The sequence below is a fragment of the Triturus cristatus genome, chromosome 6 (genome assembly GCF_964204655.1).
Source record: "Triturus cristatus chromosome 6, aTriCri1.1, whole genome shotgun sequence".
Classification (NCBI taxonomy): domain Eukaryota; kingdom Metazoa; phylum Chordata; class Amphibia; order Caudata; family Salamandridae; genus Triturus; species Triturus cristatus.
In genome coordinates, this window is record NC_140589.1 from 868,027,402 (window position 1) to 868,051,553 (window position 24,152).

The 24,152-nt window shown below is 43.4% G+C and overlaps 1 protein-coding gene across 1 annotated transcript in view; it reads left to right on the top strand.

Annotated features, from left to right (window-relative positions):
* FRK (fyn related Src family tyrosine kinase) overlaps positions 1-24,152 on the top strand; it is a 243,328-nt gene that overhangs the window by 90,632 nt on the left and 128,544 nt on the right. Inside the window, exon 2 of the mRNA XM_085611457.1 lies at positions 10,984-11,105. Within this exon, the coding sequence (XP_085467583.1) occupies positions 10,984-11,105 (122 nt within the window). The remainder of the gene's footprint in view (positions 1-10,983; positions 11,106-24,152) is intronic.

Here is a 24,152-nt window from a genome sequence, read left to right on the forward strand (position 1 = left end):
TGTGCTTGTAAACCGTCTGAGATGCAGTATCAAGCACTATGTAAACAACGGGACAGAAATTGCACGTGACCTTCTAGTTTATTTTGTATTTTCTTTTAAATCCTCCTAGAGCCGGAAGCTGGTGATAGTAGTGTGCGCAACTCAACACCTATGTTATTATTTCCAAACAAGGCACTGCTCTTAAGTGAAATCAGGAGCGGGTTGCAGATGACCAGCGAGAAAGAACGTGGTCTAGTGAATAGTGAACGAAGAGCTGCAATGGTTCTGTGCACCTTGTTTGTTTGTTCGGAGATGTCTATGCAGCCGTCGAAGTGCATTAAAAAGTATAGGAACTGCACTATTTATCGTTATGAAACCTCTGTTGGTTCATTCGGTCAGTGCTTATGTGTGTGTTTAGCTAGGGAGCTACAGAATTGAATCCTGGTTGGTGCAGTGGGGAACAGTGACTTGTGCACTTTTAGTTCTACGAGGTCCCAGCCTGCAGGGGCAGCTCCTCCGCGAAGGCGGAGGAGCGTCGCCCCACTGCTCTGTGAGCATTTGAAAAAGGAAAAATAAAATGAAAATAACGAACGTTATTATCATTTTATTTTTCAGTGGCTTGGCTGGTTAGGGGCGGGGCTGGCTCTAACAGGAACAGGGAAGGAGTGGTAGGCACTCACTTAAGTGCTCAGGACTGGCTCTCGGGTCGGCCAAACAGTCATGCGCACTTTGCATGTTCTTCACCCAGGCTCAGGTGAAGAACATGCCCAGGCCCCCAGTCCCTCTCTGACCACAAAACCATGCCAGACCATAGCAGCGTCTTGATTGGCTAGGGAAGTCTGGAAGCCTGGGTGTTTCCTTGTTCCTGCCCCTGGAGCGGGCGAAGAAGACCAAGAGGTGGCAGCCGGCCTGTAGGTAAGTATTTTTTTTTAAATGTATTTCTTTTTTGTTTACTTCCACCAGTCTGCCCGCCTGCCTCACCACCCCCGTTAATTTGCAGCCACCACTGCCAGCCTGTGACAAAAAGCATTGTGAATATCTATGCCATTCTTTTACATTTGCATTACATATAGTATTAGATAGGCTGCCACAAAATGAGCAAAACATTTAGGTTTAAAATATAAAAAATTGCTTCAAAAGTATAGATTTTGGCAATACAACTAGCTCAAACATTTGTATATTTGCCCATCGAAAGCACACATTCCACAGCTCCGATGATAATACTGTTGCAATACCTCACAAAAAGAATACATCTTTGTCATCAGAAAGCTTTGAGTGACTCCATCAATTAAAGCCAATACCTGCTTCCAAGCAGCCTTTACATTTGCAGATTAACCAACTAAAAAGGGATGACCTGTAGTTTGCCTTAGCATTATATAGTTATGTACTGCCATATATAACCGTTATGGCCCACAGGATTACTAAAACCTCAATATGTGGCAGTCAGCAAAAAAATTGTAACATATACCTCTTAGATTCAAACAAGACATATCTGCTATGAGGGTTGTCCATCACCAGCGCTATACAGCCAAAAAACAGCTATCGCTAACTAAACGGGCATGGAATAGCAGAAGAGACCTGTCACACATTGCTGGACAATTTGGAGGACTTTAATATAGTCCACCACTTCAGGTCCTAAATATCAGTACAATCTGATAGCTTCTTTACATTTCACAAAGACACTCAGATATGGCATGTTAGTAAAAATGTCAATCCAAACAGATCTCTCCACTTCCCTCTCTCTCCAACCAGGCCTTCAAAGCAGCCACAACGTTTTTCACAGGAATGCGCTGCCCCCAGGGCAGGGCAAGTTCGCAGCTGCCCTGGGGGCAGCACATTCCCCATTATGAGGCGCATTTTCAGTGTTTGCGCTGGGTGCACCTTTTAAAAGGTGCATCTAGTGCAAACAATGAAATGTGCCATTTACATAATACAGGCCCTGTAGTACCTTTTTTTTTAAAAAAAAAAGAAAACTTAACATGCTTTACACGCCTTTGGGAGTTTGTCCCAAAATATGTAATAGGGGATTAAAATGTTAATATTCTAATGCAATCATTACTAATTGTAAAAGTGCAGATAGGGCACAGTCATTTCTAATAGGCAGTTGGACATTTCAGGCCCAATTCGCAGGCGCATGTAAGAGTATGTAAAAGAGTACTTGTGAGGTACTACTTGCCATGCTAATAAATGCCTTTCTAAATGGGTCCGATTGTCTTTTTTTTTGCTACTTCCCATCACTGCTTCCTGAACTCTCTTGGTTGTTTTCATGACCAGCATTGTTAGCAGAATTACAGGGCCTGTATTAAATGTAGGGTTCACAGGGAACATAGCATTCAGTGTGATAGGGTGCTCTGCCCTGGTCTGCACCATGGTGCACCTTTATCATGGTGCACAGGGTGTATACAAGGATATTGCACCCTATCACACTGAATGCTATCACTGACTGCTATGTTCCCAGTGCAGGCATGAACATGAACTTGCACTGGCAATATAGCATTACTGAAAGGCGGCCTGTCAATTTTAAGCACTGCGCTGATCTGCTTTTCAATGTCCGACAGCAAGTCGACCTTTAGTTTTAAAGGGGGCACAGAGATTCACTCGCAGTCGGATGCTGTGAGAATATTGAGAGGGGTTGGGGTCCCTTGGACCATTGTGCTCTTCAAGGGTGCATTGACTGTGTATCCCCTCTGTGGTAAAGTAAGTGCATCGCCTGATGGTTTTGTTTCCTAGTAAAGTGGTACTACATGTACCCAGGGCATGTAAATTAATTGCTACTAATGGGCCTGCAGCACTTATTGTGCCACCCGGTTAAGTAGCCTCTTTAAACGTGTCTCAGATCTGCCATTGCAGCCTGTGTGTGCATTTTTAAACCTGCAAAATAAACCTTTTGTCAGGCCTAAACCTTTTAAATACATATGTCACCCCTATAGTAGACCCTAAACAGCCCATATAGGCAGTGTAGTGTATGTAAAAAGTGCGACATGTACGTTTAACTTTTACATGTCGTGGTAGTGAAAAACTCTTAAATTCATTTTTTACTACTGCAAGGATTGCCTCTCCCATAGGATAACATTGAGTTACCTGGTTACATTTAATAAGTGACAACTTTCATTTGGAAGCAGGCAGGAATGTCAAGCTTGGTCTCTAAAGAACTGTAATGTAAATAACCTTTTAGTGGTAAAGTTGGATTTTAGGTCATTCTCATGAAAGTGGCAGTTTTAGAAAGTTGGCATTTTCTTGTCCCAACCATTTGGTGCCTGCAGCCTGTATCCTCGAACACATGACTAGATGTAGCCGGCAGTTGGTATTTGTATATTGCTCCCAGACAGTAAGACAAAGGGCGGGATAGGTATTGGTAGGATGGGCCATCACTAACTTGACGGGGCAGAGCGGTCACCGATCACATTCACACATCACAAAGACTCTTCCTCCACACACTCACAAAGGGTTTCACACTAGTCTTTTGTGCCACCAGTCGAGCTGCGGCCAGGGTAGGGAGGAAGGAAATTTCAGAACTTTAAGGTGGGCACCAGATCACTTCTGGACTTGTGTACTCTGCCAGGAAGAAGGACTTGCTGTTAATTCTGCCTTGCTGACCTGCTTGCTGACAAATAATTGTTTTGCTGCCCAAGGCGATCTGTCCTGCACTAGGACTCTTCTGCTGCTGTGAGCTGCCCTGCTGAATCCAGCCTGCCTGTGTGGACCCAGTACTCCAGGAAATCTCCAAGTGTCAGTTGGCTGGCCTCCCTGTTCAAGCCACAGGAACATAACAGGCTTCCTCCACATCGATGCATCTCCAGACATATTGATGCAGAGCGATGCAGCCCATCATCAACTCCGGCGCAGCTCGACACAGCTCATCCTTGATGCATCTCAGCTCACATCCTAGCAAGCTCCAGTGGTTTCTTTGACACTGACGCAGCCCGACGCCAGTACCGACCAGAGCGTGATGCATCTCATACCCTGCACCAATGCATTGCAGTGCAAGTCTTCACAACCCACTCCAGTATCTTCACGATCACACAGGACCTCGCATCGCAAATCCTCATCAATGGCCATTGACTCCACCACTGTGTGACTCATCTCGACGCCGGACCTAGCATCGCAGTTCCTCATCGATGGCGCATCGAGATTGGCCTGCGCATCTTGACGCAAGGACTTCACATCTCAGCACCCAGGCCACAAAGTACTTCTTCATCAGACTGAACTCAATTCTGTATCTGGCCCTCACTCCATTGCGGTTGGCCTGAACTTGTGAATTGGACCCTGGCTACCGCAACCAGATAACTGCCGCTGGCTTTTTTTGTTTATATAGTGCTTGATTTTCAGGAAACTTTTAACACTGCATATTTCTGATTCTACTAATTGGATTTTTGTTGTTTTTGTGTCAAATAATCTATTAAATATTACTCTATTTTTCTAAATTGGTGTGGAATTTTTCATGCGTTGTGTTTTAACTTCTTTTGTTTGAAATGCTTTTTCTTGTGTTGTGTTTTCACTTTATTATTGTTTGAATTGATGCATAAATGCTTTACACTTTTCCTCTACGTTAAGTCTGACTGCTTTTATGCCAAGCTGCCAGGACTTGAGCACAGGTTAATTTGTGGTTTGCTTCTGTTTCACCCGAACAAGAACTGTGATTGCTGCTTGAGTAGGCTTTCACACCCCTCAACCAGTAACCCAATTTCCTACAGTTATCATTAGTAGTTAGTTACATAATTATTGCAAACAGTTACACACCACTAGGATCCTGCTCATTCTCCTTCTGAATAGCTTCTCTGTGACTCTCTACGTTCTACATAATGTCATACTACAGGCTGAAACAGCTGGCATAGAACAATGCAAGATACAATAGCACAACGTAAGCTCACTGCATGCTATTAAGGCCTACATTTCATGAAGAATGTTATCTGTTGCTGCCCGGGGGTTTCCAGTTCAGTCACTGTTGTCATACTGCATGTGTTTAACTTCTACACGCCTTACACTATGTCCTGCTATCTAATAATTGAGTGTTTCCTGGAAACCTATCAAATATATAATTATTAGATATTTTTATGACTTTACAAAGAGCCATCTCATCAAATGAGTGATTGGTTTTTAAAAATCTAGAACAGGGTATCAACTTATTAGCCAGGTCCAGTAGCAATGTAATCACACTATCCCCATCCCGATAAAAAAACTGGTTCGCCTTGCTGGCCCACACCATCTTCAAAACTAACTGCATCATTTACAAAGCCATCACGGCCAGCACCCCCTTTTTTCTTGTAGACAAGCTCACTAACTCATGTGGTTCTCAGCACACCCGCAGACTGCAAACCAAGAAGTGTAAAAAAGAAAAAACAAGACAACAGGCCTTCTCCATCTCAATTTGGAACAACATCCCTGTATCTGTCTGGACTGCCCTAACGCTGTTTCAATTTAGGAAAGAGTTGAAGGCACACCTCTTTAAAGAACACAGCAACACAATGCATTAACAGCTTTTAACCAACTACTCTCATATTGCTCATTGACTTTATACCTGTCTTTGGCCCTGTGTAGTGCTCTGATGCCTTTTGCCTAGCTTTGCGCTATAGAAATGACACATTCATACAAACATGCAACGGAGACAAGTTCTACATTTAGAAATGGCTTTCTTTCTCTTCCTTACATGTATTCATAATTAATACCGCTTGCTAAGAGGTAGAATTTCAGTTAGAAAGTTTTCGGAGGAACCAAGAAATAGCACACAGTGGTAGATTCTTTGTTACTCCTGCAAGCATATGTAATGTGAATTACAAATAGGGGGAAATAAAGGGTAATGACTGACTTGAGGAAATGTAGTGTTGTCTGACAGGAATGAACTACTAGATGTACCATGTCATGGTGATGTTTAAATTATTGCAAAGGGATCCAGATTGAGAAGGATGCAAACAATTAAGCAATATCATTGTTGCATTCCATGTCACAAAGATGTAAATTTAGAAAACATACATTTGACCATCCAGACTAGACAATAGTCTGCACTTGGCAGATAGAACCCTAATTAAGCCTATTTTAAGATACTGGTTAGAGCAGTGCTTTCATCTGGTCTTTGTTTCACGTCACAAGGCCACTAGGATAAGAGGCAGAGCAATCATCACATTTAGAGATGAGCCAACATACTCCAGCCTTGACAATGAGGTCTGCATGGCAGAAGTACTTTTTTTGCAGATCTGATGAGGCTGCACAGTGGGTTTATTGTCTGCCAGATGATGCAGTGAGATGTTAGCTGCCATCTCTGGACAAATGATGGAATTCCCAGGTGGATAATGTTCTTGGCTTGTGTGGCCTGTTGTAATTACTAGAACTTAGCAAGATGGAGAGGATGTTTACTTTCCATTCCAAATCCACACCTAAATTGGGAAGTGGGTTCTGCCACACGACTCAAACCTTTGTGTGGAGGCACAATATTGGGGAAGAGGGTGAAGCTACCACTATCAGATAAAGTCTTTCCTGTAACCCCCTGCCCCCCAACTGAAGAAGAAAAATGAGTGATCCCAAGGTGTAAACAAAGTTATTTGTTTAATCCAGCTTTCCTTCAAAATTTAAATATCGCCCTGTTCTTATATTGACTCCACAATACCAACATATAGCCAAGATAAGTAAAAGTGGAGTGAAGTATAGTAAATCTGTACTTTTCCATGCATGCAGTCAATATTATGGAGTCAACATCTTTATAAGTCAATATTCTTTCCAACACTCAAAATGAAATGAAATGGAACGTATAAAGCGCTACGGCTGCTCCAAAGAGTCTCTGGGCACCGGAGACTGAAGGACTGTACCTGATCAAAAAAACATTTCTTGAGGTACCTTCTACAGCTTCTGAAGCTAAAGAAGAAGGTTGTTCCTGGCTTTCAAGAGAACCTCTTAATCGGGTAGTAAGGAATGTCCTGATAAATAACATCGGCATAGTCTAGTCTCGCGGTTATTAAGGCATGGACAACTATCTTCCTGGCAGATAACGGAAGGAAGTGTGAAAATGTCCTAAGTGTCCGGAGCAGGCCAAAGAAAGTCCCCACCATAGCCGACACTTGTGACTGGAAATAGAGTTGGTTATCAAATTTGACCTCGAGATGTTTAGCTACTTCCCCAGGAAGAGGCGAAGAAGTGGCTCTGTCGGGCCAACAGTCGGCCCACTTGTCACAAGAAAAAGGCCCAAATAAGTATTTCTGTATTGTCCATATTGCACATAGGTGATTACAGCACAGCCATTGTAAGACAATGGATGATGAGAAGAATGCTTGCAATAAATCTAACCTCTGCCAATCGCTCGGGGTCAGTATTCTTTTAGACCCTCACAGGTGATTAGCCGCGCTATACAAATCCCAGTATTTATTTATTTGTTAATTTTTACCTTACTACTGTGACAAACATCTATTGAAAAGCACTATTTGTCTGTGTGAATGAGGGGCTTCGCAGGCGCTCTTTGGAAGTTTATCCAACAATAGACAACTCTCTAAGCAGACTTTAAAACTTTTATTGACATTTCTTGGGGGGAAAAAGCTAATTGAACAAAGGGGAACAATACATTTGGAAAGTGTCCTTTCAATATTTAAAGGCATTGCAGTGCTGAGAGACTAATTATTTAAATGGGATATCTGTGTGTGGTGTATTTGATATGGGTTACAGACTGTTGGAACGAGATTGATTCGTTTAGACAGCATGATTTCATTATTCAAATTGACTGTCATGCGTAGAACAATTACGATTATTATTGACAGCAATTCGGAGACTTGAAATAAATTATCAGGATTTTTATTGGTTGCTATTGTAATGGGATTTATATTAGAATAGCATACCATATATAGAGCGCAAACCTTCATCCTCAGGGGCATCTTGACGCTAGACAATAAGCTTTGGCAAAGCCAATAGGTCTCGCCTATAGGAGAGCTACTGCCTTTGACAATGTCTGTTAGCCAAGTTGTAATTTCTGCTGTTCAGCATGACTTAAATTTAGTGGTGGGGTGTAGAGTAGATTGGCTTAGAGGAGGGTCGAGTAGAGGGGTGAAAAGTGGAGTGGTGTAGAGTAGTGTGAGGTGATGTGGCATAGAGTGAAGTAGAGTGATTTGGAGTGACGTTGAATGGTATGGTACAGAGTGGAGTGGCGCAGAGTAGAGTGCAGTGCGTAGAGTACCTTAAAGTAGAGTAGAATGCTGTGGCATGGCATAGGGTGGTGTGGCGTAAAGTGGCTTAGAGTTGAGTGGCGTGGAGTAAAGTGGCATGGCGTAGTGTGTCGTGGCATAGAGTCAGATGACATACAGTTAGGTGGAATGGCGTAGAGTGGCATGGCATAGTCGCATGAAGTAGAGTGGTGTAGAATTGAGTAGCGTAGAGTAGCATGGGGTAAAATAGAGTGGGGTGGAGTAGAGTGATGTGGAGTCGAGTGGCTTAGAATGGAGTGGCATAGAGTGGAGTGGTGTAGTTTGCCCTGAAGTGGAGTGCCACCGAGTAGAGTGGCGTCGAGTGGAATATAGTGGTATAGAGTGCCATAGAGAGGCATTGTGTGGAGTGGAGTGGAGTGGAGTGGTGTAGAGTAGATTGGTGTATAGTGCTGTAGAGGGGTGTAAAGTAGCGTGAAGTGGCATAGAGTAATATAGTTGTGGGTGTAAGTAACTAAAGCATTAATAAACAAGCATTTGTAATGCAATCGGTCTCGCCTTTGGGACCTTATATGCATTTAGCTATGCAGCACATTATCCTGGGTGCTGAAACATCTACTGTTCTATAACATGGAGGGAAAGTAAGTACCAAACTGCGTGACTTGCCAGGTATGGAAACACATGGAGAGAAATATTGCCTTTCAGTGGGAAATGGTATAGTCCAAAGCTCTGTTTTTAATATAAAATCAGGGCCTTCAACGGTTATTTCACTGAAAATACAAGAATTAACAAAATATTATTGCCTACGGGTACTTGTGGAAGACAATTTCTATGGACTGGAATCTAGAGAATTCTAAAGTTTTTCTGATATTTTACTGACCTCTCCAGGTCGTTTTCTATCAAGAAAGTTAAATAGAGTCCGTTACCAGAAAAAATAAAAAACATAAAGTCCCTCAGCAGAAAGCATTTCTGGTACTTTACTGACCTCTGCTGGTCGTTTTCTATCAAGACAGTTAAATAGAGGCAGCTGAACAGAGAAGAAAGTCCCTAAGCGGAAGCAGACAAGTCCTAGAGCTGATTTCCAGAGCCCACAAAGTACATACACATAAAAGTATATACAAGAGGTCTCGAATGCTTGACCTAAAAGCGGCAGATAGGGTGAAAGTAACATAAATAAGGAACTGTATGCCTGTGATATAAGTAGGAAAGAACATTGCATGAATAATAATGAAACACTTATAAAATTAGTAATGAAAATTGCACATTATTTTTTTCAAAATCTTTGTTTCCTGTAGCTCTATTGGCTGTGCTAAAAGCAGAGGCCCATTCTGCGTGATAAGGACAAGGCAAGCACAGATGTGAATGTCCACATGCCGCCCGCCATGAGGGTCACACTTGTTGCTTGTGGAATGTGACAGTGAATTATTGTCCAATGTGATACATTGTTCGCTTGTGAAAATTATTTTTAAATAGAGCAGTGGCTTTTCACTGCGGCCGTTGCCTAATGCCCAATGCTCACTTTGTAACGAAGTGCTCATTTCTTATGTGTTTCCTAAATTCCCGGATGTCTCGAACCATGATTTAAAATGTTTGTAAGAAATAAACACGCGTTATAAATGATTTCACGTTTGCATGATTGCTGATTACCCGATGGACACAACATATTGTTTGTACTCACTAGGGAGCTCTAAACACACTTACTTGGGTTCAGCCTATTCCACACAGTGTATGTTTGAAAGAACATTTGTCGCTTGTTTGTTGTTGTTTTGTTTGATGTAAGCCCAGTCAGTGTATTGATTGAACGAAAATGGTGAGAGGTGTACTCCGTGTTGCACTCAAACTTAAGAGAATGTGCCTTCCCATCATGCCTTTCCCGAGAGTGCATTAATATTTGAAGAAAGAGATGAAGCTTTGTTGTGTGACCAAAATTTGAAAAAAATCTATATTGTTAAAGCACGTTGCTTTTGTCAGGTAGACGAATTTAGAGCAGCGTAAGAACGAGATTTGGAAGACAGAACAGAAATCATGAAACACGCTTGCGGCATCTTTGTTGAGGTGTTTCAGTGCATTCACTGTGGTGGCCTCTGCCTTGTACGGATGTGCACGTGCTATTCATTTCGGCTAACTGGTGACGAGTCCGGCTGGCCAAAGGCACCTGCCTGCATGTGTGTTATCAGCAGGGCACAGGTTGGAATTGCAACAAGCCTACTTGACCTTTCATCCTTATGATGCGGGTTATATTGCTTCCTGAACTGCCCATTCATATCGGGCTATGTTAATATTTACCCTACATCGACGGAGCACATGAAACAAAACTTCTGGCATTATGTGATTGGCTACTGCCTGTCCCATAAATATTTACAATTATTGTACTACATGCTGAATATAAAGTAATATTTTTGCTTTCTTCAAAAAATACTTAATTATTGATTTATACTTCTCTTGCAATAGAAATACTTCAGTGTATTTTCATAAAAGTTTTTTTACAACATTTTTATTTAACAGAAGCAGTTATTGAAATACTTATAAATAAGAAAACAAACTACTACCGAACAATATTTAAAACTTAAAATACACAAACTTTCAAACTAACATTCACACAAGCCTACAGAAAAACACATGGCTTCTAACATATTCCATCCCATTATAATAACAACTGCACAAATCACACATATTAAAGGCACGACTCATTGGCTTTTGCCACTGCTTGTTTCATACCTACCTGTTTTACCCAGTACATACCGATTGGCACTTTCAGCCCTGGACGGCTTGAGAACAGGATTACAGAGCACGAGTGTTTCAGAAAATCAGCAACCTTTGGGGATTATGCAGTAAAATATGAATTTTAGATTGTCAGACTTGTATTGATCCGTGTTCCTCTCTCCAGGTGGTATTTTGGCGCCCTCAAACGGACGGATGCGGATAAAAACCTGTCGCTTGCTGGAAATAAGAGGGGGACATTCCTGGTCCGGGAAAGCGAAACTCAGAAGGGAGACTTCTCACTTTCAGGTATTAACTCTGTAATTGGCAGCGAAATGACTGTGTGTGATGAAACAGGCTATTACTTGGGAGTCACGAGGATCGCCTTGAGCGCGGAGCTGTGCTCTGGTACAGGGGTTCTATCATTGGCTACACTCTTGGGTTGTATGTTGTATATCCATTCAGGGCCGGCTCCAGGGCAGTGCGACCTGCGCGACCGCACGGGGCGCCGACTTTGGGTGGGCGTTGTGTTTGCAAGTAATTTATGGTTGTAAAAGCACCTGCTGCCGCGTTCCTTGACTCCAGAAAATTTCAGGCAACAATATAAACCTCAAGATAAGGCCAGTGATTAATGTTCTTCCTGGAGAGAGATTAAAGTTTTGTCTAGTGGAACTTTCGACTCATCACAAGGTAGCCCAGAACGTTATTATGCCTACTGCAAAGGACGTGTACCATTCAGATCACAAAGTGCATATCATGTACATAGGGGCAGTGGGGTGCTGCTTTTGTCTGAGAGATCCTTTGTTTCTTGCAGTTTATAAGGTATAATCTCAACATAGAACGTGGTAAGGTATTTACTGTCATCATTCAGCTGAATACAAACGGCAAGGTATAGATTAAGGCGTTTTGATCTATTCCCAATCTTTCATTATCCTAATGTTTGAAAAAGGATTCATTTGGATGAAAATCAATCCTGATTATTAAAGAGAACCCCCAGCCATGGTGTTGCGTTTTAAATTCCGAGTTTGTGCTTCTCCAGACCAAGCCCTCTTAAACTATTATTGATGACATGTGACTCCTACACCTTGTAGTTCTGTCTTATGTAGCATTTCCTATACACTGATTTACACACCTGTCTCAGTGTAATGTGTGTGTGATGTAAAGTGCTCTGACACCCTACACTGGTATGAGTGGCTTATATCTGTGATTGGTGTACATTTTTAGCTGTGAGCACTCCTGAGTATCCATGTGTATCACATATTCCATCGAGTACTTTCATGCATTTACATTTATGCATATTTAAATTAAACTCTGAAATGCATATGTTATACCTCCACGGGGAAATATGTTTCCCAGTATAAAGTTCTCTTACTATACCGCCACCAATTTTGTGGGTTCTCTTTCTGAAGTTCATTTCCGGTTTTCAAACGTACTCCTACCCTTGACAGTAATATATCTCCAACCATATCCAGGTGGAATATTCTTGCAAGCGTGTGTCAAGGCTCAGAAGCTTGCAGGCTTGTGGGTGTGATCTGCTTTGGCAGTTCACTCAGCTCTGAAGTGGCCATGACTCAACTGTGTGCACTGATTTGTTCACACAGACATTTTTGCCCTACCAGTTGATTTTTAAGTGTGCATAAATCCATTTACAAGCCCAAATTCATATTTTGTGAATTACTGCATTTTTCACCTAAGTGTTGCTTTGGCATGCTGATACCTTTGTGGCTGGTGACCCATCCCATTTTCATCCTTTCCTAGCAAAGTTGTGCACATTGTGATGTCCAATCCAAAGTAATGCAAGGCTATGGTAAGAGAATGTTGTGAGAATCTAAAGTGTGTGTGACTCTGTGGCAACGATACTGTGCAGATTCTCGCGCCCTAATGCACAAATGTTCTGTTATCCTTTTGCGCTCCCTTATTTTTGCAAATGTAAACCGCTTAATCCAGTTATTGCTGGTATTTATTATAAGAATGTGACTCCAGCACAATAGATCAGGGAACAGAATAACCTACTAGATGTAAGGCACTATCTGTCATTGTTCTAAAGATTATGCTTGCCCTTTGCAGTTTACTCAACTAACAAGAAACAACTATTTACATAAACGCTCAAGCATAACAAGAACATATAAAAGGTATGTGTCCGAATTTTAGTTGGGCATGTAAAGTTGCAAACTTTTTTCCACTTCGTATGGCCGGTGTGCAGTTTAGGTTTAGTAGTACCTTAGATACCGTATAGTAGAAGAACCGCAGCAAAGAACATTAAAAGAGGGCATTGCCTTTGTCTCAGTCTCTGCAACCTTCCATTTTAGCGCTTCGCAGTTAGTGCAAGGTATCATGGCACAATGTGGCAGGACCGAGGTTGGGAGATTATGACAGGAGGATAGGGGCGGTGAGGATGGCAGAGCTAAGTCTAGGAAAAAGAGCTCTAAACCCTCTAAATATCAGCGCCACTTGTAGGGCTTGTAGAAGGGGTTTCTTGGGATCCACCCGTCTTAGTAATTTAGAGTCCCAGGATTTTTGCCACCAAGCAAGCAGCATGTGCCTGCTTCCAAATATTTTATGCATCCCACTTTTTGGCATGCGGAAAGCTTGATTTAATCCTGGAAATGGTGCCTCTCGCAGTTGCCTGGGATCAGCAAGGGGCGTATTGAGCAGTCCCCTTGTCTGTAAGGTGGAAGCTGCACAGAGTAGGATGGGGTATCTCCTGAGGCCTGGATGGAGTTGGTGTAGCCTTGCAGAATGAGGGAGGTGGTGCCACATTCTAAGGACTTCTCCACTCTCTCCCCCCCCTCCTCCCATCCAAGGCCTCACTGAGATTTGGCTAGTGCCAGGACTCTGGTTGCAACACTGATCATTGGCCATGGCTGCTTAGCTAAGCCATGCAGCTCACACCTCTTTATGTTGTCCTTTAAAAGTTTCAATTTACCATTCTAAAATAACCATTGGCCATGATGGAATGATAAACCAAAACTGTCAAAATAGCTGCTGGTGCGTCATGAAGCGTGCACACACGTGGTGGCCATCTTGGATATTTTTTATCTCAAAATCTCCAAAACATTCCAAGCTGTGATTTTGCAAATTGTAATGCTTGTGATCACAAAAAAGGCTGTAAATTCCAAGGTATATTTTGAAAATTGAAGTGTTTCCAACCACAAAAGAGCTTTTCACATGATGCCTAAACCGCTTACTTAAATCTATGTCTCTCAAAGTTTGCTGAATCTTCTCTCCATCTTGATGTAAATTAAATTTGTTGACCTCTTTTGTAATGTCAAGGGTCCTCAAACCGAACAGTCCAGGGGCCGGATTACCGATGACTGCGCCAGCGCTAATTGTCGCTGTGCACCCTGTAGGTCTATGTTTATGTGCGTTTGCGTCTGTACCCTAATACAATATGAGCACAGACTCAAACACATATAAACACAGAATTCAATATCTGCGCCAACATCACAACCGCATTACAGACCGATCCTCTGTAATGCCGTCGGGCGCATACTCTGGCGCACAGCGACAATTAGCGTTGGCGCAGTCATCTGTAAAACGGCCCAAGGTGCTCTGTATAAATGAACAAAAAAATAAATAAATACAAGAACAACATTCACACTGTCTGAAAATGTTAATTTGTCTAGTGGGCCAATGCATATACATGGGCGTCTGCAGGGGAGGGGGCCCCTTCCCCCTGGATCCCCGGTGCTGGCCGTACTGGTGCCGGCACTGCTGTGGAGTGGTGCGGGCTGCGGCTGGATGCCATTCTTTTTTGTAAGGCTGGCACTCCAGCAGCCCAGTGACACACTGGGCTGCTGGAGTGCTATGTTACCAAAAATAATAGCGCCTGGGCCGGGTGGCTGCACCGTGGGCCGTACTACTGGTGCGGCACGGGCCGTTCGATATTAAGAACTAACTGGGAGCGCTGCTGTTGGTGAAGTCACATATCCCTTGAGTGCGTGGTCTTCTTTTCCACTTAGAGGGCTTCCATATTTCCCGCCAGTTCCTCTGTGGAGGCCTTGCTCTTCAGTAAGAATACTCTTAAAAAAAAAAAATATGTTGAAGCATGTGACCATGTGGTGGCTGAGACGTTTTTTCTTAATATTTTTACATTTCTGTAGGATTCGGCATTACACATAGGCATACATTTAATTGCTGAATTATTGTGCGTTCACTGTTCAGATTACTTTAGGAGAACGTGCAAATGACTCCCTTTCCTACATGTAGTAACCGAAAGGTAACAGACAGCAGTATAGCAAAGAAATACATCATTTAGTCAATTGTTGGCAAACGTGCTCCCCCCAAGCAATTAATCCCCATGCATATAATTCTTTAGTGCTTGTATGGGTTTTCATGAGAACACAATACAGTATTTAGAATATTGTATTCGTCCAGAGGGCAAGGCCCCATAAGGAGACCAGACTCGGCGAGGTAGGCCTGGACTGAAGTGGTGGTCAATGCCTGGGATGGCAGTGCCATCAGAGCATGGGAGGCGGGGATGCAGTGTGGGTGGGGTTTCAGATGTGGAGGTCGTTTCAACGCCGAGCCAACGGGCCTGGACAGGGGACGGAGCTGCAGGCACGGAATCGAGAAGAGGGTTAAACCCGGCAATGACATGACACTCGTTCAAAGCAAGCATTCTGGCCGCAAGTTCTGTGAACTTGCCTCCCACATGGTTATCTGCACCCTACAGGCCTGTCTCCGGGCCCTGCCCACATCCTCAGTTAGTTCGGCATCCCTCGCCCGGGCCTATACCCGTTGCCTATACCCGCTGCTTTCACCGCCTTTACGCTAGATTCCCTGCCCAGGCCAGGACATGGCAGGCCAAGCACGGCTGGCTCTCTGCCCCTGCCAGGCACCCATGCTGGCTGCCTTCACTATGGCGGAATGCCGGGTTTCTCGCTGGCACTTGGGGGGGGGGGGGGTGTATAGCCTCCTGTGGTGCGGCCTGCTCAAGGTGAGGAGTCGCAGGAGGGTGCAGCCTGGGGAACTGGGAGTGGGCACTCATGCGGTCAGGGGCGGCTGGGGAGAATTAGTGCTCAGAGGTTGGGGTGGTGCGGCTGTTGTTCATGAGGCTGCAAGTCTTTATACACAATGATCGCTGGCGCAGCGGGAGGTACACGGGTCGGTTACACAGGGTGGGAGATAAGTGACCAATACCCCTGGAGCTCAGTGACAGCTGTGGAATCTGGCAGGCAGGTGGACTGTGATTCATCCATGAGAGGGTGGTGGATGGTCCATTAACTGTCTGCGGGCTTCAGGTGACTGTCGAGAAACTTGTTGTGGCACGACTTGTTTGCTGACCCAATTTTATAGGAGAGTGACCTTTATGGTTGGTTGTATTCAGTTCGGTTTCTTATGGCACCAGTACTGTTTCTGACTGGCCTACGTACATCTCTGGGCATTGTGCAAGTACAGTTCTGATGATTCCTTACCTCGCTGTAGGTTGTATGCATGTAGCGTTTTGCTGTTGTGGGTTTTGCCAGTTATACCGTTTTATTATGCCTGTGTTCAGCTGAGGGGATATCCAGATTTGTAGGCAACTGATTGTATTAAGTATGGAATGTGCGCACTTTCAGTTTGGTGTGCGTCTAGTTTCTACCCATCTATGAGCTGATGAGACGCACAGTTCTGTAGGTGTCTGGTCTGAGAATGGAGAAAGCAGTCAGAAAAACAGGGGGAGACGTTAACATTTTGCCGCCCCACTGGAAAAATTTCTGCGGACACCCATGTGCATATACTTGGGCAAAATTGCCTGGTCACCAGTGCAAAATATCCCAGTCAATAGTGCAATGTATATAAACTGACCACTGGAGTCTACATTTTTATGAAAGCTATTAATACTGTTTTTAAGCTCTTATGTTCCACTCACTATTGTATTAAGCAATACTTCCTAGTTTCATTTATGTGCTCCCTGAAGTGACCATTGTACACCTTCTAAGCACAACAGAAAGCACTAACAAATAAACAACACAGCAATAATCATTTCTTTGTATAACACCTGGTTTTGTTCAATATGTTTTTTCCAGCTCCCCCTCGGTTTTAAACTACATTTTAAGGGCCTTGTTAATGTTTGTGATGATGCAACGGACCATGAAACCACAAATCAGGCTCCTTCTACTTCCACACACTTCGCTTGCTCTGCAGAATCTTCAGATGGATCCCAATTAACACCAGAAAGACCGTCGCTCAGGCCCTCATCGCCAGCCGCCAGCATTTCCACCCAGCTCCTTACAAGACTCCAGATTATACAGAACTCTGCAGCCAGACTCATCTTGCACCTCCCCAAATTAACTTGCATCGTCCCCCACCTGAGAGACCTCCACTGCCTCCCCATTCAGAAAAGATGCCAGTGCAAGATCCTCACACACAGCCACAAAGCCCTCCACGGCCTATTACCTGCCTACTTCAACCATTGACTGAACTTCCACGAACCCGCTTAACACCTCCGCTTCTCTTCACACGCCCTCGCACACACCACCTACATCGTTGGAGCCGCAGGGGTGGGCGCTCCTAATCCTACATCCCTGCCAAGACCTGGAACGACCTTCCCCACCAGCTTCATACAGCCCCCTCACTGGCAGACTTCAGAAAGAGATTCAAGACCTGGCTCTTCGATGGAGTCACAGCGCCCAGATACCCATAGGTGTGACAGTGTTGTACTATACAAATTCTGTTTAATTGATTGATTCTTTGCCCTTGCCTGGCCTCTTTTTTTGTGTGCTAAACCCAAATGGAAAGTGACTTTTCCTATTGGAGCCAGTACAAATATTATTTCGAGAAGGTTGGTCAGTGAGTGAAAAATGATGGAATGGAAGGCAGCCCAGAGTAATTACTAATGGATGAGGTTAGTTTAGATATTTCAACCTTCACCTTTTGAATTTTTGCTAGTTCTTAGAATAACTCTGACTGTCACCTAGGAGATTCCATCATTCCTGCACAAGTAAAGACACAACAGTAACACTAGTGGTGTGTGGCTGTACAAAACATCTCAGTAACCCTTTTGCAGCGCTTTAAAAATTCTAGTGCAGGTGAAAGAGCAACCAACATGCGTGGTTAGGTGCTGCCCATTGGAACTTTAATTACCAGGAAAGAAACCAAAATATGTTTGGAGCTCCCCTTCAATCTGGGGTCAGCAGTGACCGAAACCCTGTTGGGCATTGTTGAGCTGCCAAATCACAATACTGTCACGCTGGTTAGGACAGATTTTGTTGACTCAACAATGCCAGCTGCCTTCCAGTTGCCAAGTAAGCAAGCTGGCATGTCTTAAAATATTATTTGCCTGAGCAAGAACAAACCGTGCCACTGTTTTGAAAGCTAATTCTTCCTGAAACGAAAGAGCAAACTACTTTTTAATGATGGGGTCTTATTCTATTTTAATATACTTGCAGATAATTCACCAAAATAAAAAAGGTACTGGGAGCATGAATTAAAATAAGCCCTTTAACCTTCATGTTTTATGTTTTTATTTAATTTAAATACTGCCATTGTTTCTAGCGGAAAAGTTTTGTCTCCCATACACAGTCAAAAAATGCACACGTTGCTCGCCCCTTTAAAGTCTCTTCTTCTTTTTGTACAATAAAGCTTGAATTAAACAGTATTTCACTTCTTTAAATGAACAGGGTCAGAATGGGGGAACAATAAACAGCCCTAGCAAAAATGCTCACACCAGCCCCTCTCCCTTCATCTCCTTGCGCAAACTCTTTCCACCCAACCATCCATCCATTCACTCACTCTCCATCTCTTCTCGCTTTTCTCCCACCTTGATTGTCAGTAGCGGACAGCACGGATCGGGGGTGGCGGGGCACGGAGAGGGGGGCGTTAAGGGGATTATTATAAAACTAAAATAACTTCCCCTTACAGCCGCATCTCTCCTCGGAACAGGAAGCAGGCAGCCAGGCTCCCCTGACCAATCACAACGCTAAAGTGCAGCGTTGTGGTTTGTAGGCAGCCAGGCTTCCCTAACCAATCACAACAATGCAATGCAGCGTTGCGATTGTTCTGAGCGCCATGGTTTGGTGCTCAGCCAGGGACTGGGGGCCTGGGCATGTTCTCCACGCAGGCTGTACTGCAGCCTGCATGGAGAACATGCAAAGTGCTCAATTATTGTTTGGTCGGCCCGACCAAACAGTCATTACGCACTTAGGAGGGAGCTTAAGTCAGTCAGGCTGGTGCCAAGTTGTGTGTTGGGGTGAGAAGGATATGTTGGTGGATGGCAGCAGGGAGTAAAAAATAGATGATGGGGCACATAAGGAGACTGATAGCATGTTAAATACAGCAATTCTTTCTTATCTTTGGATACTGGATGGCTTACACTTATTTTGATGTGGAGTTGTTACGTGGTACTGTGAAAGTTATGGCCCGTTCTTTCTGTGGGTATTCTCGTTGTACTGATTTCAGTATGAGCTGTCATGTTGTGCTGGTGAATGTGAGGTGGTTTAGATATAGTTATGTCAAGAATAAGAGAGAACAGGCAACTAAAGCAATCACATCTACATGGAAAAGTGCTGCATTTGGAATATTATGACTGGTGGAGTAGGCTGGCGGCAGAGTTAGTTTGCTCAATCATAAGGTAAAGGAAGCTTTATGCTGACAAAAGGCAACATTGTTTTAAGTGTAGCTTACAAAAGTGAGTCTTCTGCCTAAATCAGGAGTGTTTGCATATATATATAATACGCTCAAATGAACTCATGATAGACCTGCTAAACATATGCCTGAGGTCTTAAAATTTGATGTCACTTCTAGTGCTGTCACTTCCTGTAAAGGTATGTGTTGGTGATGCCACTTCCTGTGATGTCATTTCCTATAATATCAAGTGCGATGACAAGTGTTGTGATGTCACTTGCATGCTACCTAACTTGGTTAGTCCCCCCACTTCTTTTTTTAGGACTTGTGCACTGTCTTAACCTTCTCGCACCCCTTTTTCTCTCTTGAAGATTCCCAGTGCCTGCTGCAATTAACCTTGGTGACTTTGGAAAAATATTTAACACTTGATATTTCAGACTACAACGCCCTCCTTATGGTCCCAGATGAAGGAACAGAATGGGCAGTTCCTATAGTCCCTACGTTGTCCAGAATGAAGGAGCTGATGTTTGGTCCCTGGATACAGTCCGAAGAGCCTTCCACTAGGGACCATTAGGAATGTGAGCAGCCTTATCACTGGCAGGGATATGTGCCACATGCGGAAAAAGGGGTTTTGAAATATTTGTGGGTGTCCTTCAAGGAGATAAGCATGTTTAGTACGCCGTTGGTAGCAAATACACAATAGGACACAAGTACACCTGGGGGTTCTTGTGCGGGGGGGGGGGGGGGGACACAAAAAAACAGGACAGTCCGTAAGTGTGGACCCCAAAAATGAATCATTGTCTCAAGTCCAGAATTGAAAAAATGATGAACATATTCACATTTTTGAGGAACCAAGGCGTGAGGTGATTGCTAGTGGTGTAAAGGGAAATGGAGGATTCTGCAGGAAGAAGGTAACCGCCTCTGGATATACACTCAGTGTTCAAATCCGATGTAGTGCCAGGTGAAACTGTTGTTCTTCTGGGAGCACAACAGTACTTGACAGTGCTTTCGGGGAAGAACTGTAATTAAAAATGGCAAGTTGCTCCACTTGAGTTCTTGGGGAGGGTGCTGATTACACTGCCAGAAGTTGACCACCCTTCATCGGAGCAAGAGTCAAAGGGACATCTGTCCCTCACAACTCTTTATCAGTGGCATAAATGAAAACTAGTCAAACGCAGACATGATTTCCCACTGTCACTCAAGAGTCCTGGCCACTATTTCTTGCCACGTTGTCAAGACTGGGCACTGGAAATACAACATTGATTTGAAATTTCACTTGATTTTGATACAAAAGACCAAGAGTGACAGACTAGTAGGCAGGGGAAGAGGGAAATATTGAATTTATTGTGCCAACTATATACTGCTTCATACTCCAAAGTGGGCCACCAAAGCACTTTTTGGACCGGTATCATTCTACATCATGGGGAAGCGTATGGTTGGCAGACTGATGTATTTGTTGTGATCCTGTGTGGGAAGTGCTTTGGTATTGTGCTTGAGTGACCAAAGAGGTGCTATTCTCTCATCTTGGAGAACAGCACCTAGCAACAGGAGGAGAAGGTGTTAGAGGTAAGCACACACATTATAATTGTAGTTAGGACTATAGTGCATATGCAGATAAACTGTACCATCCCAAATCGAGGCTAGCGGGGTACTGTGTGGTGTACACCAAAAAATGGGGTGAGGATAGTCAGTAATCCATATGGCAACATGCACTGGACATAGATGCTGTCAACTAAATAAAATGCCAGGTGCGCAAGAAAGGAAGCTGGCGACAGGAGCAGTAGTGGTGTGCCTTTGTTTAAGGCAGGGACACTGCCTACTGCTGTGGAAAAACACTTCATGAACAAGGAAAGAAGTGGAAGTACAATCAAGATTGGCATCCTGAACAGAAACTATGCAGCCTTTAAGAGGCCCATATTCCACCTAATCTCACTTGGCTGAAGGAAGCTAGATGTATGAGCAGGGATTCACACCATAAGCCTAAGACTCTCTCATGCTCCTTAAGGTCCCAATGGCAGGCAAGCACCAGTAGGATGAGCCACCATAACCAGGGCACTGCTCTTACCCTAGCCAGCCTCACACCCCTACACATGAGAGGGTAAGAGGGGAATCACTTGGTAGATTACTGCTCTGATAGAGCAAAGGTGAATTCTCTTGTCCCTTGTTACCCTTCTGTACTCATCCCTTCTAGTGATCCCATTACTTTTCTTAGATCCCAAACACCCTTGCTCTTTCTTATTTACATGATGAGGCAGCCTCTTGACCTTCTAGAATTTCCTCCCAGACAACTTTTTACTTTCATTATTAGTAGTTAATGACATTTCGGGGTAAAAAAAAAAGAGACAATGTGGTGAAAGAACCATACTGGGCTCCCACAGTATCAACTTTGAAAGCAGCATGGCACGGATTTGACAGTTCTCATTTTGATCCGTATTAGCAACATGGTTGCAGTGCATAAGGGGGAGATATCATTCTAACGGGTAACCAATTTAAAAGAGAGGAGATACAGGACTTGATTTGGGGAACAGTAGGTTGGAAAGACGAGAAAGAAGCAGCTGATTTAGGGCATATTCATTTGATATGAAGGAGGATAGCTGTTTCCAACAAATCATGAACTTCTGCCATGCAATGGATGAATGAAAATGTATAAAGTACAAACTACAGCCCTGATGGACATTCAGAGCTTGTGAGACACTGAAGCCAAAAAGATGGAAGAAACCAAACCAAAAAGCAACTGAAGAAAAGGTAAAATAGCACCTGAAAAAGATCACAAAGACTGGCCAAATAACCGCTTCTTCGGCAACTTCCTGACTTTAAGATGGTGAGCTTCTTCCTATGTGTCTGTTGAGGAAGATGGTTCCACCATTTTTGCGGTAGAAACAGAAAAAAAACCTTGTCACCTGCCACTCTGTAGAAATGTTGAGAATACGTCTCGTCTTCAATCTCAAATCTCATACTAGGAGGTATTTTTCAAATTTGTTTTGCAAAAAGGCAGGGCCAGTACCATGAAATGCACCGTGAGACATTTGAAGGTCCCGTGCTTTTGAACAGGAAGCCAGTGTAGCTTGGTAAGCAAATGGCAAACTGAATTTCTTCTTTTGAGGCATGAAATAAGTCTAGAGGCCTTGCTCTAAACTATCTGGGGTTTAGCTAGTAACAGTTCGTACATACAAAGAATTCCCATAATCTAATCAGGACATAATAGCTGCCAGGACCTTCAATTGGAGGGCAAGAGAAGCAAAATTAGTTTTAAGATATTTTTAACATCCCAAATGAGGATGTTTTAATTTTGGTGATGTGAACGGCCAGTGTAAGCCTTGAATCAAAAGAATGATCTCCAGATCTCTAAGCATCTCAAATGATTTGGGGGTAGGCCTTAGAATGTTCTGCCACTAGTCGTTGGATCAACTGTTGAAGTCACTGTCCACAATTAGCCCTTTGGTTTTTGCGGCAATTGACATAAGCCACAACAGACGGCAGCGCAGGGTGACCTATGTAGGTCCAGTCCAAGAACCATGCCACGTAATCAGAATGACTACGGACTATCTACATGGCGTCTATTTAGATAGGTTGTTTGCAAATGTATCTAATGTGGGTATTCTGAAAATCTGGCATGGATTCGGCCTCCCTGGCCCTTCATTTGACACCTCTAATTGCACTAACTTTAACTTTGAAATACAATATATTTTTTTTCAAATTTGCTTTCAGTTGCCCCTCCTACTGTAATTCTACTACGAGATCAGCCTAAAAAGATAGATAGAATGCACCCTTTAAACTTCAAACTGTCGTGAGGTCATTGGCAGTTATTCACCCACTTAGTAAACATGATGTGTTGTAGCCTATATTTGTTCTCAGATAACCAGGATTCAGTCGTGTGCAGTCTGGCATCGCTCCCAGTCATTTTGAGGCCACCTTCATGGCTAGCCGGGGTGCTGACTGGAGCTGCAGGTACAGTTTTATGAATGAGTTGAGGATGTCTTACAGGCCTGAACTAGCCGACGTAAGAGAGGAGGGACAGTCTGGTTATACCATGGGCATCTGATAAACAAAACTGTCAGTTTTGACTCCTAGACGGAATGCACTTTGCTGCTGGGGCATGCCTGGCCCTTTTGATTGGCTGCCTTTCTTGTGATTCCAAGGGAAACATGAATGGTCATTTTGTAAACTCTTATCCAAAAAGTAAGAAGTTACTGTGATGTTACAAATGTACTCTTTTCCTAAACTGAGGTAAAAGTGAAGTGTGTCACTGGTGTAACTTTATTTCCCAGTAGACAATTACACTTATTTATTGTTTGCACTCAAGAGTCTGCTGAATGCAGGAAGTTACTTTGCTTGAAATATGCTTTGGTTTATTTATCCACACACAGGCCTCCTCCCCCCACTTGAGTGAAATCCACTCCAGTTTCCAGTGATAATGTTTAAAACAGACACACACCACCTAAAACAAGCATTTGCAATGCAATTGGTCTCGCCTTTGGGACCTTATATGTATTTAGCTATGCAGCACATAAGCTTGGGTGCTGAAACATCTACTGTTCTTTAACATGGAGGGAAGGTAAGCACCAAACTGCGTGACACGCCAGGTATGGGAACACATGGAGAGAAATATTGCCTTTCAGCGGGAAATGGTACAGTCCAAAGCTCTGTTTTTAATATAAAATCAGGGACTTAGATGGTCATATCACTGAAAATACAAGTATTGAAAACAATATTAATGTCTACGGGTGCTTGTGGAAGAAAATTTCTACGGACTGGAATCTAGAGAATGCTAAAGTGATTCTGGTATTTTACTGACATCTGCCGGTCGTT